Below are 18,679 nucleotides of genomic sequence, written 5' to 3'. Positions count from 1 at the left end.
ATCAAAACAAAGAGGCAACCCACAGAATGGGAGAAGATATTTGCAAATGAAACTACAGATAAAAGGCTGGTATCCAAGATCTATAAAGAACTTCTTAAACTCAATACACGAGAAACAAATAGTCAAATCAAAAAATGGGCAGAAGATATGAAGAGACGCTTTCTAATGAAGACATACAAATGGCTAGCAGACACATAAAAAGTGTTCAGAATCATTAGACATCAGGGAAATTCAAATCAAAGCCACCTTGAGATACCATCTTACGCCAGTTAGGATGGCAAAAATGGACAAGGCAAGAAACTATAAATGTTGGAGAGGGTGTGGAGAAAGAGGAACTCTCTTACACTGTTGGTTGGAATGCAAGTTGGTACAGCCACTTTGTAAAACAGTGTGGAAGTCCCTCAAAAAGTTAAAAATGGAGCTACCCTATGACCCAGCAATTGCACTACTGGGTATTTACCCCAAAGATACAGACATAGTGAAGAGAAGGGCCATATGCACCCCAATGTTCATAGTAGCATTGTCCACAATAGCTAAATCGTGGAAGGAGCTGAGATGCCCTTCAACAGATGAATGGATAAAGAAGATATGGTCCATATATACAATGGAATATTACTCAGCCATCAGAAAGAACAATTACCCAACATTTGCAGCAACATGGATGGGACTGGAGGAGATTATGCTAAGTGAAATAAGTCAAGCACAGAAAGACAATCATCATATGGTTTCACTCATTTATGGAACATAAGGAATAGCAGAGAGATCAGTAGGAGAAGGAAGGGAAGAAAGAAGGGGGGTAAACAGAAGGGGTAACGAACCATGAGAGACTATGGAATCTGGGAAACTAGTGAGGGTTTCGAGGGGGTGGGGGATTGAGCTGGGACAGTGATGAGTATTAAGGAGGGCAAGTATTGCATGGAGCACTGGGTGTTATACACAAACAATGAATCATGGAACACTACATCAAAAACTAATGATGTATTGTATGGTGATGAACATGACGTAATAAAAAATTTTTTTAAATTTGTCAGTGATTCGTCACTGCACACGTTATTAGTTCATACAGACAGCAAAGTGTGTAGTTGTGTCACCTCCTTGTCACCCACTAATAAACCCATGTGACATTTTACAAAAGCAGGTAATTGAAAGAGGGAACTGGCTGACAAAGAAGAAAGTAACACAAAGAAAAACAGAACTCCATAAGTGAAATCTGAATAGAATGTACATGGAGTCATAGAAATAATAGCTGACCATGGTGATGTGGCCCTATTTGTGAAACTCCAGATATGCAGCCAGAGGAACTGGGTACTAACATCTAGTAAAGATGAACTTATTGACGTGAACGAGGAAAGTAGTTGTGATGGAAAGGATGAAGATTTCGCAGAGTAAGTGACAACAGCAAAATACTTCACATTAAAGGAACTCTTGCAGATATGTCATGACCCTGCAAGTACAAAGGATAAAGTGTGGGAGGCTCTCTGAACTTAGGAAGTAGTATGGTAATTCACCAAACATAGGAGAGATGGCCACTCCATACTGAAAGTCATATGACTAGAAGAAGAACAGCACTGTTCAAATTACTTTTGCAAGTTTTCTTAAAAAGGAATAAAACAATTGAATTCTCAATATTGTAATGTTTTAAATTATAATGTACTAAAGAAATATTAGTTTTCCTATTTTTTGTTTGACAAATTTTAAAGGACATAGACTAATCCTATCCTCCCCCCTTTTTAACATTGCTTTGCAATTTAGTTTGTATGGTTATTTTTAGGGTCCTACACAACTGTGCAAAGCAAGGACTGCCTGTATTGTGTTTTCCAATGACTGATTAACATTTTATAATATGGACAAAAGTGTTATTTAATGGAAATTTGGGTTTTTTGAATTTTTTTTACTGGTATGAACAATGCTGCAGTAAATATCTTTATAACATAAAAAAAAAAAGAATGTGGAATCTGTATGTTTTAGAATTCCCGGACAATCTCTCTTTCTTTTAACTTAAAAATTTTTCATTCACATATAACACACACAAAACTGCACAAATCATGACTGCATAGCTTAATGAATAGTCACAAAGTGAACAAATGTAAAGTAACCATTTAAAGAAATAGAAGAGTATAGAACTCTAAGAGCTCCTCATGCCCTATTCTAGTCACCACTCTGTACCTCAAGAATAGCATTATGCTTTCTAATGTCATACCTTCAATTTGCCTGTGGGGTTTTTGAACTATTTATAAATGAATTCACACAGTATATACCCTTTTGCATCTAGCCTTTCACTCAACATTGTGTCTGTGAGATCCATCCCTGTAGTTGCACATACATGTAACTTGTTTATTCTCATTACTGTAGAATTCCTCTAAATAAATGTGCAACAATTTATCTATTATAATGTAGATGGACATTTTCAATGTTTCCAGCTTAGCATTATATGACTAAGACTGCTATGAATATTCCCTTATTATGTCTTCCAGCATATTTATGCCTTTCATATATACCTTCAAGTAGAATTGCTGGGCCAAAACTATGCACATGTTCAGCTGTAGTGAATACTACCAAATTATTTCCCACAGTGGTTGTAGCAATTTATACTCTGATCAGCCATGTGTAATAATTCCATTTGTCTCAAATCCTTGCAAATACTTGATATTTTCTCTCTTCCTCATTTTAACCATTCTGGTAGGTGGGCATTGTGGTTCTCCTTTAATGCATGCATTTTCTTTACCTTTCCTAGAAATACCCTATGTCAGTCGGAGGCAGCTAGTAATTTTTCCCCAGACTTGAGTTAGCTAAGCAAACACAATTTAGAAAAAAACTTTTCTTCCCTAAGATTGTAATTTTGTCTATTGTTTCCCAGTTACAAAGCAACATTAATTAGGGAACAAAACAAATCATCATATTGTATCTGGGTTTCAGGAAACAAAGTCAGGAATCACTTTTTTTAAGTGTCAGGAATCACTTTTTTTAAGTGTCATACCATAGTAGGGGGAAAAAAAGGATTATTTTCTTAACCCCGTGGTCATAAATTTAGTTTTTGTAGACTGTTTTTTAAAAATAAATCTACACCTTTATTTATTTATTTATTTTCAATAAGTTTAAATCCTTGAGGGGTACAGCATCACATGGATTCTGTGGCTTTAGCAGGAAGTTTGCTTCAGAATTTGGCATGAACCATGTCACTGTTTCCATGAGCCCAAGTTACTTTTCCCCAGATTACCCTGGTTTTGTTCAGTTTGCTAACAAGAGTTACTGTGGGTTCTTTGCTGTGTACACATAAGCATATCTCTTGCGCAGATAGAATTCAATTTCATCTCAAGCATAAATATCTTCAATTTTAAGAAGAGCTGTGTGCTCCCTCCAGTTCCAGAGACCCCACTTACAGTCAGCAAAAATGGCCTTCGACCACAGACTTCCATCATTTTAGGAGTCCTGTTCCCAGCAGGCCTCCACAAGCTCCAAGATGGAAGAAAGAGCTAGTTTTTAAAGACTTTGTATACAACATACTTAAAAAAAATTTAGTCAAGGTATTGTTTGAATCATTATGAGCTAATAATAATCCACACTGATTAATTTTCTTGATTAAAACATTGTTCAAATGACATATAATTTAACAAAGTATCCACTTGGTGTAATTTATCACAAGCATTTGGGGGGTTTCGGTTTGGTTTTTTTTTTTTTTTTAAGATTTTATTTGTTTGAGAGAAAGAGAGCATAAGCAAGAGGGAGAAGCAGACTTCTCGCTGAGCAGGGAGCCTGATGTGGAGCTTGATCCCAGGACCCTGGGACCATGACCTGAGCTGAAGGCAGATGCTTAACCAACTGAGCCACCCAGGCACCCTTATCACAACCATTTGATAAACCAGATCATATCAAGGTTCTACCAGATTTTGATACATATACAAATGATTTGTCTTGAGACACAACCTTTGCAGGTTTTCCTCCTTTGTGGATCTCAGTATAAATAAACATTTTAGAAAGTAAAACAAGCCAGGTCTAAGGCAGTGAACTGAAGCAAAACAGATTGTATTTCATCTCGTTTTGAGTACTGATTTATGACTTAGTGACTCAGGGATACATACATGCTGTGGCTTGGCACCTGCTTTCTCCATGTGTATTTCTCAGCAAAGCCTTTCTCCAAATTGAGATTTTGCATCTACCCCCCCCCTTGTTCTTCTGCCACCTTCTACAGAATGCTGTGCCAGAACTATTTTCTGTGACTCTGCCTTAATTACATCTTCTAAAACCTTTCTCATTCTACCTTCACATTGTCTTATAAGCTTAAAGGAAACAAGACTGTGTCTCCTTATCCCTGCCTTGAAAACTGAGCAGCTTCATTGGTTCCTAGAGATGGGACACTGTACTGTGTAAGAATGTATTAAAATAGTTATTAAATACCATACATGAAAAGTAAGGACAGTGCCAAAAATTTCCCTGATAAACTGAAACTGTTCCCTGTATTTTCTTTACACTTTTTCTTCACTATTGTTAAATATTTTAAAGAAATAGCAGCAGGGTAGAGAGGAAAGAGTAGTGACAGCTACCACTTTGTGAGTTGGGAGATCAGAGTTTGGATCCTGGCTCCACAACGTACCCACTCACTAGCTATGTGAATTTGAGTAAAGATCTGACCTTAATGTTTCCAAAAATACCTAATGTTAATTTCACGGGTTTGTGAAATTGGGGGCTACTCTAATACTAATCATCCATCCATAAACCCAACCAAAAATTTTTCCTTGTCCCAATAGCTTCGTTTTCCTCGCCTTCTCTCTTTTTTCAATGTTCTGTAGTTTCATAATATATCAAAATATGAATTTCTTTAATTTTTTAACTTGCTTGGGATTCTTAGATCTGAAAATTGGAGTCTTTCAATAATTTTGGAAGTTCTCAGTCTTTATACCTTCAAATATTTCCCTTCCCTATTTTATCATCCCCTTCTAAAATTCCAAATAGATATGCATTATCTGTCCTCCAAGTTTCTCACCCCCTTTTCCATATTTCCATCTCTATATACCTTTGAATGGTATTCCAAAGAATATCTTCATATATATTTTCTAGTTCACTGACTCTTCATCTAGTTCACTATGTCTAATCTGCTATTTAATCTGCTATTTAATGACTTCTTAATTTCAATATTACTTTTTTTTATTTCTAGAGATTCTATTTGGATCTTCTCCAAATCTAATTTTTCCTTGCTTCTGTTTTCAATATTTTTAGAACTCTACCTAAAGGTATTAAAATCAGTTGTTTTATATGTCATTTCTGATTGTTCTAAATACATACACCAACTTTGCAGGTTGGTTTCTGCTGTCCATTCCTTCTGTGGTTCTCACCATGGTACTTAGTATTCTTGTTTGTTTTATAAATTTTGACTGCAAACTACTCATTTGCTCTGGAAATTGTTCTGTGTAAATGAATACTTTGTGGCTTGGGCTGCAGCTGAATTCAAGATAAGACTTGTGTTTGCCTTTCCCATTTGTTTTGAGACACTACCAACCTAAAACCATTTTATATTTAGTTCTCTATTTCAGACTTTTGGAAACACACAGGTAGTGTGATTTCAGACTGCAAACCCATATGAGGGCTGACTTTTCATGAGGAGAGATATCCTCAGAAGAATGGTTTTCTTTCCTTTTTTTTTTATAATATTTTTTTATTATGTTATGTTAGTCACCATACACTACATCACTAGTTTTTGATGTAGTGTTCCATGATTTATTATTTGTGTATAACACCCAGTGCACCATGCAATATGTGCCCTCCTTAATACCCATCAGCAGCCTATCCCAATCCCCCACTCCGCTCCCCTCTGAAGCCCTCAGTTTTTTTCCCAGAGTCCATAGTCTCTCGTGGTTCATTTCCCTTTCTGTTTACCCCCCCCCTTCATTCTTCGTTTCCTTCTCCTACCGATCTTCCTATTATCTCTTATGTTCCATAAATGAGTGAAACCATATGATAATTGTCTTTCTCTGCTTGACTTATTTCACTTAGCATAATATCCTCCAGTCCCATCCATTTTGCTGCAAATGTTGGGTAATCTTTCTATCCAGTGCCAGAGTTGAGTCAAAAAACTTCGTAGTGGCACCCTTCCACAAGTGAGGTTTATTTGTCTCAATCACCCTTACACTGCAAGTGCAGCCTTTTGGGTGTTCAGATTTAGGTCATGCATTCTTAGAATTCCCATGTTAGGCGTATTCTGGGCTTTATCTCCTGGGCCCTGCATTTCATGTAGTTGTCTACCCTGTCTGTAGCATTTGGCAGACAACTTTAGGAAAAAGCCAAGGTTTCTTGCCTCGCAGTATTCTGAACACTATACATTCTTTACTTTCCCTCCAGTTCAACAGTGAGTTTGAAAAGATTTTTTTTTAATATTTCTTTCAACATTTTAGTTCTTTTTGTCAGAAGGACTGGTCATGGTAACTAATCCACCGTTATACTGAAAATAAAGTCTCTGATTAACTAATTTTATAATGAGTAAATATTAAAATTTAAACATATAAACCATATTTATATTAATAAATTAATAAATTACTGACTTTTAAAAAATCTCTTGGGGTTCTTTGCAGTATTTCTTTTTCAGACAAGGTTTCTACTCCTGACAAAGTTTTGAAAATCCCATCTTCCAAAACCTTAAGCTTAATGATTTCTTCTTTTGATGGTGCTAAATCTACTCACCAACTAGACCACCAATGATGGTATATGAACTGGGCTTTAGTCTCACTCTTCCTTCACAGGGTTAAATAATCCAGATGGAAGGGTTTATGCCATGTTATCAAAACTTTAATTTGTTTTCTTGTAGCAAAACATTTGACCAAGTAAATTTTAAGCAGAAACCAAGTATGGATAGGGAGTTTTTGCTCTGGGTGTGGGGGATAGGCAGGAAGATCTGAAACCCAAGAGGTTTAGATTCCTCCACCCCTTTCTTTTTTTTTTTTAAGATTTTATTTATTTATTTGACAGAGACAGCCAGCAAAAGAGGGAACACAAGCAGGGGGAGTGGGAGAGGAAGAAGCAGGCTCCCAGCAGAGGAGCCTGATATGGGGCTCGATCCCATAATGCCAGGATCATGCCCTGAGCCGAAGGCAGATGCTTAACGACTGCACCACCCATGCGCCCCCCCTCCACGCCTTTCTAGAACACCTCATGAATTCTGAAAACATTTGCTTCAGGTTTTAGCCATGGACTCTTGGGCAAACTACTTGATCTTTCTGTGCCCCAGTTTTCTCCCTTATAAAATAGGGAAAATAATAGTACCTCCCTGACAAAATTACTGTGATGATTGAAGAAATTAAATATATAAAGCACTTAGTGCAGTACTTGGCACATAGTAAATACTATATAAAGGTAAATTTTTAGAAACACAGAAGAACTTTTATTTTAACTCTGCATACTCCAATTGAATGTTTTATGCTCCGCTGAATTTTTACAAAATCCATAATTTGTATATCACTTGTCCAGTTTTACTTAAGAAAATTTTAAGCAAAAGAAAAAAAAAGTGATCTCAACTTTAAACTTCAGAATTAAACTAAAGCCAAAGACCTTTTTGTTCTGTGTTCTTCCTTTCCCATATATTGCTTTCCTCTAGCACTTAAGAGTTTCCCAATATATATATACAGACTCTATAGACTTTCTTTTTCTCTGTAATTTTGCCCTAAGACAGAATATAGCCAAGGCCATGTCTTACTTGGATTTCAGATCTGCCTTTGCCTAAGACATGACTCCATGTTACTTAATTCCCCCCTTGTCTAACCCTGTCATCCTATCTGCTGTGTGGTAGTGAAAGGAGAGGAGGAGGGCACAGGGCTGAGGCAGAGCTTGTGCATTTTGCTGAGAATGACATCTTTCGTGGGGCAAGGGGTTGGTGCAGCTGCTAGTATTGAAGTAGCAGGCCCAGGGAAAGGGGAAGGAAGTGAGAGCCTGTATAGGAACACAAGAAAGAGTCAAAGGGAATAGAAGACCCTGGCTTTCATGCACCCTGTTCATTTTTGAGATGAGGAAACTAAGACCTAAAGAGCTGAAGAGCCCTGCAAGGAGGGAACAAACCCGAGTCTAAGCTTGGGTATGCAGGTCCCTCTACCTCTGCTTCTTCAAAAATCTTTAAAGATTTGGTTCAACATATAGCTAGGTCTCCAATGTATGTAAGGCAAGTGGAGGGGAATAAAACAACACACCGAACCGAACAATTCAAAATGTTTGGTCACACTAAAACCACAGGGCCATAGATCAAACAGAAAGTCAGCTTCTTCAGAAAGAACATTGACCCAGGAACAAGAAGACCTGAGTTTTATTAGGCTGAGTCATATAAAACTGTCATTTTGTAATACTGCCAATTCCACACTGCTCAACCCACAGTTCCAGCTCTACCACTCAGTAGAGCTTTGGGATTTGGACAGAGCCTCCACATCTGTTCAGTGGGTAATACCTGCCTTACCTAGTATGTAGGAATTTTGCAAGGACAGATCTAAAGTACACAATAATAACTGAGTGCCTGCTATCCATAATTACTTCGGAAGCAAAGATGACTAAGGTACAACCCTTGTTCCCAGGGAGTTACTAGTCCAGCAGAGGAGATAGGAAATTGAATATACTTGGATATGATAAGCAAGTGAGAAGGGAAACAATAAATTCTGCTTGATTGTGGGTGGTTAGGGAAACAAAGACATTTGAATTGGGCTCCAATGGTTAAGTAGAAGTTTCCCAGATAAAAAGGAAGAGGCATCTCTAGCAAGAGGAAAAGCTTGAGCAAAAGCATGGAGGTGTGCAAGTGCGTGGTAAATTGAGGAACAGTAAGCAGTCCAGTGGGTGCAAAATGTATAGTGGGGGGAAGTGGTGGTGTGTGATGTTAAAAGGTTGAAGGGGTAGGTATTGCCAGTGAATAAAAATGACTGGGTAAGAATGAGTTCAGGAAAACTGTGGGAAGGCATAGACGTACTTTACAAATGCTAAATGAGAACAAAAGAAAGTTTTCCTAAAAACTCATAACATCCTTACCCTCCTCTCACAGGGGTTTGGCTTGAGTCATACATTGATTTGCCAAATTTCTTTATAGTGCTTCCTCTCTCTGAAAGAAATGTTCTCTCCTGGGTCCAGGTAAGGGGCATGTAGAAATTTTCAGAGTGTCAGGGTCTCAGGGACAGGAAGTGATTCAGTTTGAGAAAGGACAATGCTATCTCATTGTTCCCCAAACTTCAACCTCCCCTTCTTCCACATCACTTTTTCTGATCTCCCCCAAGAAAGAAGTGAAACCAATATACCCAAGGGAACAGAGGATAATGTGATCACCCTCCCGTCTCACCCTCTCCCTCCTTCTCCCCTATAAAATCTCCCAGAATGAAGTCATATAGTGCTGTGAAGCTTAGTCATACTCCCCATTTCCTCTCCCTCTTACCAGCCAGGACAAGTTTTGGGACACTGTCTTCTTCCAGTAATTTTCTAGTACCCAACAACGGTTTGTGTAACCATACCACACCTTCATAGATCCTCTGCCCATACAAGAGCACGCAAGCTTGACAAGGTGAGGAATTGACCTTCAGGGCCAGGAATTTAATTACACCTTATTCTACGAGTGGTTCCCATGGAATAAGAGAAAGAACTAGATGAACTCGAGTTCAGATCCTAGCCTTGCTACTTACTAAGACATTTATTTAATCTCTCAATCTCTATTTCCTTACTTCTGAAATGAAGGCAGTCATATTCAAATACCAGGGTCATGGTGACAATTAGAGAGAGTATATATAAAGCGTCTGACCCACAGAAGGTAGCCAAGACATGACAGCTGCCATCCCCACTGTCATCAACATCAGCATCACCATTATTAAGAGCTTGAACTAATGCAGACTGCTTGCTAATTTCATTTCCTCCCTCTTACTGCCTTCTATCTGTTCCTCATATGGCAGCCAGAGCACTCTTTTTAAAACAAAACCCAAGTCACATCCTATATTACTTAAAACCCTTCCTTGGCTTCCCACTGAATTTTGAATAAAATCCAAGCTCCTTTCCCTGGCCTCCAGCGCCCAGACCTACCTGGTTTCTGTCCCCTTCCATCACCATCCCCATTACATTACACTCTCCTCATTGTCCACTGTGTTCCCGCCACACTAGCCTGCTCAGCTCCCTAAATACTACAGGTTCTGTCCAGTCCTTGCCCCTAGGGTTTTCTCTGCCCAGAAGGCACCCTCTGTCTCCTCTCTTCCATAGATTCTTCACGCCCTTGGAGTACAGCATAAACACCACCTTCTGTGACATTTTTAGTCACAGAAGTACTACTTTAGTACTTTAGTAGTACTAAGAGTAATACTTTAGTACTCCTCTTTATCTTCTTTACCAGCCTAGTTCTTATTTATCCCTGTTTATAAATGAAATGTTTGTATGATAATTTGCTCAATATCTATCTCCCCAAAAAAGTAAATTCTAGAAGGGCAGGAAAAGTTTATTTTGTTCACTACTATACCTCCAGCACCTAGTCCAGCACTAGATAAGTGTTTGAGTTATTACTGTTACCATTATTAGGCAGCACTCTGCTGTAGTACAGACAGGTGCAAATCCAGCATCATTTAGGACCTTGGGATATTAGGAGGGCAGCATTTCCTTAGAATGATTACCGGGTATCTTTATTTTCAAAGCATTTAATTACTTTCTAGGGCATCAAAGGTTGAACTTTATATTTTATATTCCAAATTTTTCATAATTAACATGTATTCTTAATAAAAATTCCTTATAAACTCTGCATGTTAACAACAAGCTTCCTCACAGGAAATCAATCTAATTAAATGAATTTATTTTAAAGGTAAAATTCACAATAAGGAAAGACCAACAGACTTAACATGGTAAAGTGTATCAATATTTCAAAAGAGGGAAATTGCTAATCAAAGGGCATTGCCTGACATATGAGAGGTGGCTAGTGATTCAATAAAGGATTTTCCAGTTGATCAGATGTAGATAATAAGACAAAGTGAAATGAAAATTTTTCATGCAGTGTTTCATGAACACTTTGATGCCCTAGAAAGTAACTAATATTGTTGGAGTACATTGTCCCTGACAAGTTATGGACACTTGATATTTGTTGAATGTAAGTTTCTGGAAGCCTTCTCAGGGCAAAGAGACAAACACACATATAGCAACTTTGGAAATGACTACACTTCATACATTTTTTGTTGCTGTTGCTCAGATGTGAATCACCAATCAATGAATTTCTGTGTAAGATATTATTTCTTGATAGATTAAAATCTTCTTTTAGGTTGTTTGGGGGGTTTTTTTTGGTAATTTAAATGTGTATAATTTCATCTGGAATGTCCTCTCCCTCCTTTTTTTCTTAAAAAGCTTCTTGTATTTCCTTTTATCATCTAAAATGTGGCTTTCCCCTGGTGACACCGCTATTCTCAAAATCCACCCCTTTTCTTTGTGTGCCCATCTTTCAGGGTCAACAGAGAAGTAGCACATTTCTCATTTTCTACATATGTAAATTTCTTCCCATTCATATTGACAGGGACCCTGATGTCCTTTTCTGGTTGATTTTACCTCTGCTGATGTCACCCTTGGTGACTCCAGTGCCTGTTTTGATGACTCTTTAATACTCTTCCACAGTTCACCCACAAAACCTCATCCTGACAACCATTATCATCAGAACTTTTCTACCTCCAAGATAGGGAACATTGGGATTCCTTGGTTTACAAACAGCCTCATCTCTCTACTTCTCCCACTCTCATTTTTTAAAATCTTTTTAAAAATCATTTTTAAAATTGTGTTAAGCTTTATCATTTTAACTATTTTTTAAAGATTCTACTTATTTATTTATTTGACAGAGACAGCCAGTGAGAGAGGGAACACAAGCAGGGGGCGTGGGAGAGGGAGAAGCAGGCTCCTAGCGAGGAGCCTGATGTGGGGCTCCATCCCAGAACGCCGGGATCACGCCCTGAGCCGAAGGCAGATGCTTAACGACTGAGCTACCCAGGTGCCCCACATTTTAACTATTTTATGTATATAGTGCAGTGGTATGAAGTACATTCATATGATTGAGTAACAATTACCACTCCATATCCAAACATTTTTCATCTTCTAAAACTGAAACTTGATATCCATGAACAGTAGTTCCCCATTCCTTAGTAAATTCTTTACATTCTTCAAGAAACTATTTACCCTCAAAAATTAAAACCTATGCTTATTTCTCTTAATTTCTATAACTTTTCTCACAACCTACTTTATGAAGATTCAGGCCATTTTTACAAGACTATCAAGTTCATGTCCCTTAAAACTTCACATCTCTCCCATTCTCTTGCTCTTCCTCCTCTTCTAAAGAAGTATGCATCCTCCTTTTCAAAGCCAACCCCTCCACTAGTATTCTTTCCCCTCTCTCTGTCTCATCTGGGACCTTATTACATCCATTTTCTCCTTTTCATTTCTCTCTTTTCATTCTCCTTTTCTATCTACATTGAAATAAGCTCGAGTCCCATATCCCAATAAAAAAAATCCATAATAAAAGTATTAAGTTCCCATTATGTGCCAGCTACAGTGCCAATGGCTTAAAATATATCTTCTCATATAATTCTTGCAATGAGCCACTGAGAGCTTAGAAATAGCGAGTAACTTGCCCAAGATTGTCTAACTAGTAAGCAGCATCTTCCCTTCTCCATGGTACTGTCAAGATACCATTTTCTCTTTGTTTCCCTTTCATTACTGTATTTCTTGAAAAAGTTTCAGCTCCTCCTCTACACTGTGCAATCCACTGCAGTTTCTTGGAGAGGCCCATGCTTATTGGACTCCCTCCAAGGTTTCTACTCTCCAGCTTTGTCTCTGTAGTGCTCATCACCAAATATTCCTTTTTGAGATGGTTTTCTCTCTTAGCCTTCAAAATATATGACCTCTTCTTTTTTCTGGTTCTCTTTCTGGTCTTCTTCGCTAACTTCTTATCTTCTCTTACCCCTTAAATGTGAGAATCCTTATAGTTCCATCTAGACATAGCCTGCTCTTCCTGTTCCACACTCAGCTGAGACAAACTCATTTGTTCCTACATCATCAACTCTCATGCCGTAACAAATGAAATCTACATGTAGCAAATCCAGATTGCTAACTCTTGCTTCCCCCACCCACCCACAACCCAATTCCAACTCAGGGCTGAAATTTCCATATTTGCTTCTCAAGTATCTCAAACTCCATCTTCCCCGCATCAGACTCATTACCTGTGCCTGAAAATGGACTCTTCACCTGAGTTTCCTACCCTGAACCACTGACAGCCCCTTCACTTCCCTGCACCTCCTCTCTTTCCCAGTCCAGAGCTGATACAAACACATCCAAAAAGAGCTTTGGATGCTCTGTGGTGGACACAACCCTGAACTGAGACTGAAACTTGGGTTCTAATCCTCATTCAGCCACTAAGGAGCTGAGTGACTTAGTGGAGCTGGAACAGGGATCTCTGGGGCCCCTTCTCATGCTAATATTCAAGGACTCTATGAAATGCTTGCAGCACTCATCACCTTCATCCCCTCCTTACTGGCCTCACTAATTTAATGCCCTCGTTCCTGCCCTCACTGCTTTTTGCGTGGGCTGTTTTATTTTATTTAATTTATTTTTTTATGGTTTTGATTTGCATTTATTTTTTTATAATTTTTATTTTGTTATGTTAGTCACCATACAGTACATCCCATTTTTGATGCAATGTTCCATGATTCATTATTTGCGTATAACATTCAGTGCTCCCTGCAATGTGTGCCCTCCTTACTACCCATCACCAGCCTACCCCAATCTTAATTGGCCTCCTGACTGGGCTTTGTTTCCTGTCTTTCTCTTCTTTCATTCCTTCAGACTTTCTTTCACACAACCATAAAATTACATTCACAAAACACATTTTTTATCATACTTCTCACTTGCTTAAAAAACTTTTAAAAGAACCCTGTCGGCTACAGGATAAAATTCCAACTCCTTATTGCTGCATTCACAGCCCTTTGCATACTAGTCCCAACATAACATATGAAACTTCACTTTGTCTAAATTAGATTACTTCTGTGGTTGAGATAAGCACTGGAGGGGGAAAAATCCTATTCTTTAGATACGAAAAGTAATAGTGGATCAAAGATTTGGGTATTAAGTAGTAGACAATACAATTTTAGAAAATGGTGTGATAAATTAATTTATAATTTTAGAAGAGGGGAGGTCTTTTGGAGCAGGACACAAAATCCAGAAATTCTAAAACAGTAATTAAATTTGACCACATGAGATTTGAAAATTTATGTATGGCCAAAAAAAAAAAATGCCATTACTAGTCTAAAGATAAATGGTACTGGGGAAAATTTTTCAACACATGTCACAGATAAGGGTTTCATTTCTTACTTTACAAAGAACTCATATAAATCAATAATTTATAGAAATTGATAAATACATTTTTAAAAGATGCTTAATTTCACTAAATAAAATTCAAAATCATGAGATATGTTCTACTTTCTAGAAAGACAATTAAAAAATTTATTTATTTAAAGTCCAGTTAGTTAACATACAGTGTAATATTAGTTTCAAGTGTATAATACAGTGGTTCAACACTTCCATACATCACTCTGTACTTATCATTACAAGTGGCTTCCTTAATCCCCATCACCTGTTTAACCCACCCCCCCCCCACCTACCTCCTCTCTGGTAACAATAGTTTGTTCTTTATAGTTAAAACTATGTTTCTTGGTTTGCCCTTTTCTTTTTTCCCACTTTGCTCATTTGTTTTGTTTCTTAAATTCCACTAGAAAGGCAAACATTTTAAAAGTGATGACACCCTATTGCTGTTAAAGCAATGGTGAAAGAGCATTCACCTGGACCATTGAAAAAACTATAAATTACCAACACAAACTTTCAGAAATTCAATGGAGTAATATCTTATCAACATATAAGATGCACAAACCCTTTGATTCAGCAATCTCACTACTTTTGTGCTACCAATGAACATATAAAAGTTAACCAAGAATCACAACACACACACACACACACACACACACACACACACACACACACACACCAGAGAAATCAGTTGCAACACTGGTGATATTAGAAAAGAAGAAAGAAAGGAAAAAACCAGAAACAGCCAAAGTGTTTATCAATAAAAGATTTGTATGGTATACTTATATGATTGAAATCTATTTATAATGCTTCCTGTAAAAGAATATTTCTGACATTAATTGGAAAATCAAAAAAGCAGCTTACAAAATAATCCTTTCAGTAGATTCTATTTTAATGAAAAAATAGATATGCATAATACTTCCGTATTGGAAACAGAATGTCAGGGAATATAGTATATATGCTTTCCTATCATTTATCAATTTCTGAGTGCACATACATCATTTTTATAATCAGAAAAAAAATTACCTTAAGTATTCGACTTCCCAATAGAAAAGAGAAAGGTAATGAAGTCTGTGCCCTTGTATGCTCTACATTGAGCAATAAACTGCACCTAGAGTCCAGGCCATAGAGGTTTCATAAAAATTAATGATTAACTGAGTATAACTAATTGAAAGTGCTGAAGTTAAAATAATCTAAAATCTCTGTTCAGGATTTGACTGTGGGAATAAGATATGCTCTCACTCAACCTAACCCATTCAACTATCCCTATTTGCATTGCCTCATTCATCAAACACTGCCACCCAATGTTGCTTAATCCAAGTGCGTATATATACGTAGAGTTGAAATATAGCATCAACCACTACCAAACGCTGACGACAAGAAACTTCATTATTTGAGACCAACCCTTCATGTTTAAAACTAAGGTAAGTTATCATAACTGGCGTGTGGATATTTGCCTATATTATTGGGAAAAGCAGCATGAAAGAACCAGTGATTTTTATATTGCTATATATTCTGAAATATTCTGACTTAAAAATAGGAGAGTAAAGAGTAAATTTTAAGTCTGAAAAAAATGGTGAAAAGAGTGATTGTACTTTTTAAAGTAAAAGGTTTGTGGATTGTTTAAAGAAAATGCTTTGCTTTTTAGAATAGGGTTTGAAAATATTTCCTGACTATGCTTTTTTTTTCTGACTATGCTTTCGATTTATTCAATTACTAAAAAGCAGTTGACTTTACCTGTGTCAATCACTCCATTGTAAATGTGGTATTTCAGTTTCTTATGTTGCTTAAATCAGAAAGCTAAATTTGGTTTAGAGCAGAGTTCCTCCAAGTGTGTGATCTCAAATTAGTCCATGTTAATAGATAGTCTATGTTAACAGGGGTGTTAATAGAGGTAGTGGAGAAGTTACAAGATCAAATAATTACCCAAAATAATTAAACAAAAGTACCCATGAATCTTCAATAAAGGATTGTCAACATCTTTACTATGCTAATGTGGTTCTGACTTCACAAGAGGTGGAATATAGATAAGAACATTTCCCAGATTTATTTGAAAATGCCACAGTTTGTTGCTTTTTTTTTTTTTTTTAATGTCCATCCAGGAGAGCTTTTCTTCTGGGTCATAAGGATCTTTGGATAAAAAAGAAAGCAAACAAACAAACAAACAAAAATCCAGCATTACAATTTTCATGTTATCAGTAAATTGTTACCTGCATATGTACTGTGTGCAGAGTATTACTTGAACTATTTTCTGAAAATTTAAAATTTAACTACAGTGAGATTACCTAACTGCACCAGTTATGATTGCATATTAACTACCATATTTAGAAATTTATTATTTCTAAAGAAGTTGGACAACTGGCCAAGCATTTGAAGTTAAATTCCCAGTTCTGATTATTTTCTTCCTACATTTGGAGGAGGGAGAGAGGAGACATGTGCAGAAGTTCTGGCATAAAGATGGAAATCAGGAGACTAGTTCTGGGCCCAGTTTTCCTTTTGTGATCCTGGGCAAGGCACTTTCTTTCAGTCTTAGCCTACTCATCCATAGATTTAGAGGCTCAGGAAAATGGTATCCAAGGTTCTCTGCTTCTAAGAGTTCTTCTCATGAAGTCAGTTGTAAATAGGATGGTTGTGTGTAAGATTGTAGTTCCATCTAAGATTGTAGCTCCATTTGGAATTTCAGTCTATTGAAAGTTGTTCAGAAACAATAAAGTTGCATGAAATTTATCTTTCACAGAGTCCTCTAATGTAGTAACTCAATGCTCATACCTTACCTTGCTAGAAGAGCTGATTCATATAAAGTTTGTAAGAGATTTAAATAGTAACCACTCCTGGGATACACCAAAAAAAAATTTTTTTTAAATCTAGGAAAAAGAGGGCAAGGCTTAATACAAGTAGAAGTAACTATTAGTAGAATTTCAAGCAATGTAAGGAAGAATTTAAGGCTGGAGAAGTCCTGCTCCCTCCACAAATCAAAGCACCACTACCATACCTTGAGGATGAAGCCAGGCTGTGGTACCCTACTGAACGAATATGGGGCTTTCTGCAATTTATAAAAGAAAATTAGTATTCTTTCAGTAAGATACTCTGACCCAGATTGATACTCAAGGCACAGCATCCATTGATGATCCTTGCTTGAATCAAGTATTACACTGGGGGTTACAAAACTGTTATTTTCTGATTCTACCATTCCTTCTGTAATGAATAAATCCCTTGTTCATTCGTTCTTGAGGAATGGTATGGACTGGTGGGTTTCTTTTTGCATTAAATGCTTTATAGTGAATTACCATCGTTATTCTTTCTGATGCTCAAATTGTGCCAAATTTGGCCCGTGAGAAACTGTTTAAGGGGGCTCTTGTGTCCTTTTGACACAAACTCACAAGTTTTTGAATCATTGACTGCTTTCTGACATAACCGAATATTCCATATTCACTTCTATATTCTCAGCCCGGCCCTAGAGAATCCTGGTTCCTTTTAGCGGAAAAAGTATTTAGAACCTAAGATATGGGGACACTGAGAGTGCTGATCCAGATTTAACATTATAGAGATTTTCCCCTTGGCTTCTTATATTTTATATTTGTATTTCCTTTCCCCTGCATTAAAAATCATACAATATCAATACATCTACTTATTTTCACTACCCTATAGTATAGCAAAAACATTTCAGAATCCTAATAGCAACAATACTACCAGAAATAAACTCACTAAGTAAAGTTTAAGATTCTTTGTAGTTCTTTTTGTCCTCTGACCATATTTCAATATGAATATATTTTCAGAAAACTATATTCGGGGGCGCCTGGGTGGCACAGCGGTTAAGCGGCTGCCTTCGGCTCAGGGCGTGATCCCGGCGTTATGGGATCGAGCTCCACATCAGGCTCCTCTGCAATGAGCCTGCTTCTTCCTCTCTCACTCCCCCTGCTTGTGTTCCCTCTCTCGCTGGCTGTCTCTATCTCTGTCAAATAAATAAAGATAAAATCTTTAAAAAAAACTATATTCGAATTTTACTGAAATAATTTTTTTCTTTGTATGACTATGTTATTAATGTCATTTTGAGTTGCCACAGTTTCCGTTTATTTTCAAGTTGAGGCAATTGAACTAATACTACATTTTAATCCACAGAAGCCTGAAAAACGAAGACTAAAATGAAGTATTCAACAACGAAAATCTCCCCAGCAAAGATGAACAGTTCAACAAGCAAGTCTTTGGTAAAATCTCCCAAACTGAGAAGTAAGGACTTAAGCATTTCTGATAGTTTTACACACAATTTTTATCTATTATCAAATTCTTATTATTCTGATGTTCATACATGTTACCTTGCCAAAAGCTACTAAGAATATAAGAGCTGATACAGCAGCATTTTGTTTTAAAC

General features: G+C 37.1%; 1 protein-coding gene and 1 pseudogene across 4 annotated transcripts in view; one reads left to right on the top strand and one right to left on the bottom strand.

The window, feature by feature from the left end:
- The window catches only part of IL33 (interleukin 33), a 46,252-nt gene that overhangs the window by 14,567 nt on the left and 13,006 nt on the right, over window positions 1-18,679 (top strand). For 2 of the 4 annotated variants that reach the window (XM_087869659.1, XM_045780509.2), the window contains exon 2: window positions 18,430-18,537. In XM_087869659.1, coding sequence (XP_087725785.1) covers window positions 18,453-18,537 — 85 coding nt within the window. In that variant the 5' untranslated portion in view covers window positions 18,430-18,452. Of the gene's footprint in view, window positions 1-11,798; window positions 11,948-15,631; window positions 15,735-18,429; window positions 18,538-18,679 lie in introns of all 4 variants that reach the window. The other 2 variants (XM_087869657.1, XM_087869658.1) reach the window with 2 other exon arrangements.
- Window positions 647-6,220, bottom strand: LOC123781351 (large ribosomal subunit protein eL33 pseudogene; annotated as a pseudogene).

This window comes from Ursus americanus, chromosome 18, assembly GCF_024610735.1.
Source record: "Ursus americanus isolate L20-20 chromosome 18, mUrsAme1.1.p, whole genome shotgun sequence".
Taxonomy (NCBI): domain Eukaryota; kingdom Metazoa; phylum Chordata; class Mammalia; order Carnivora; family Ursidae; genus Ursus; species Ursus americanus.
This window is presented reverse-complemented; position numbering and strand designations above follow the sequence as displayed.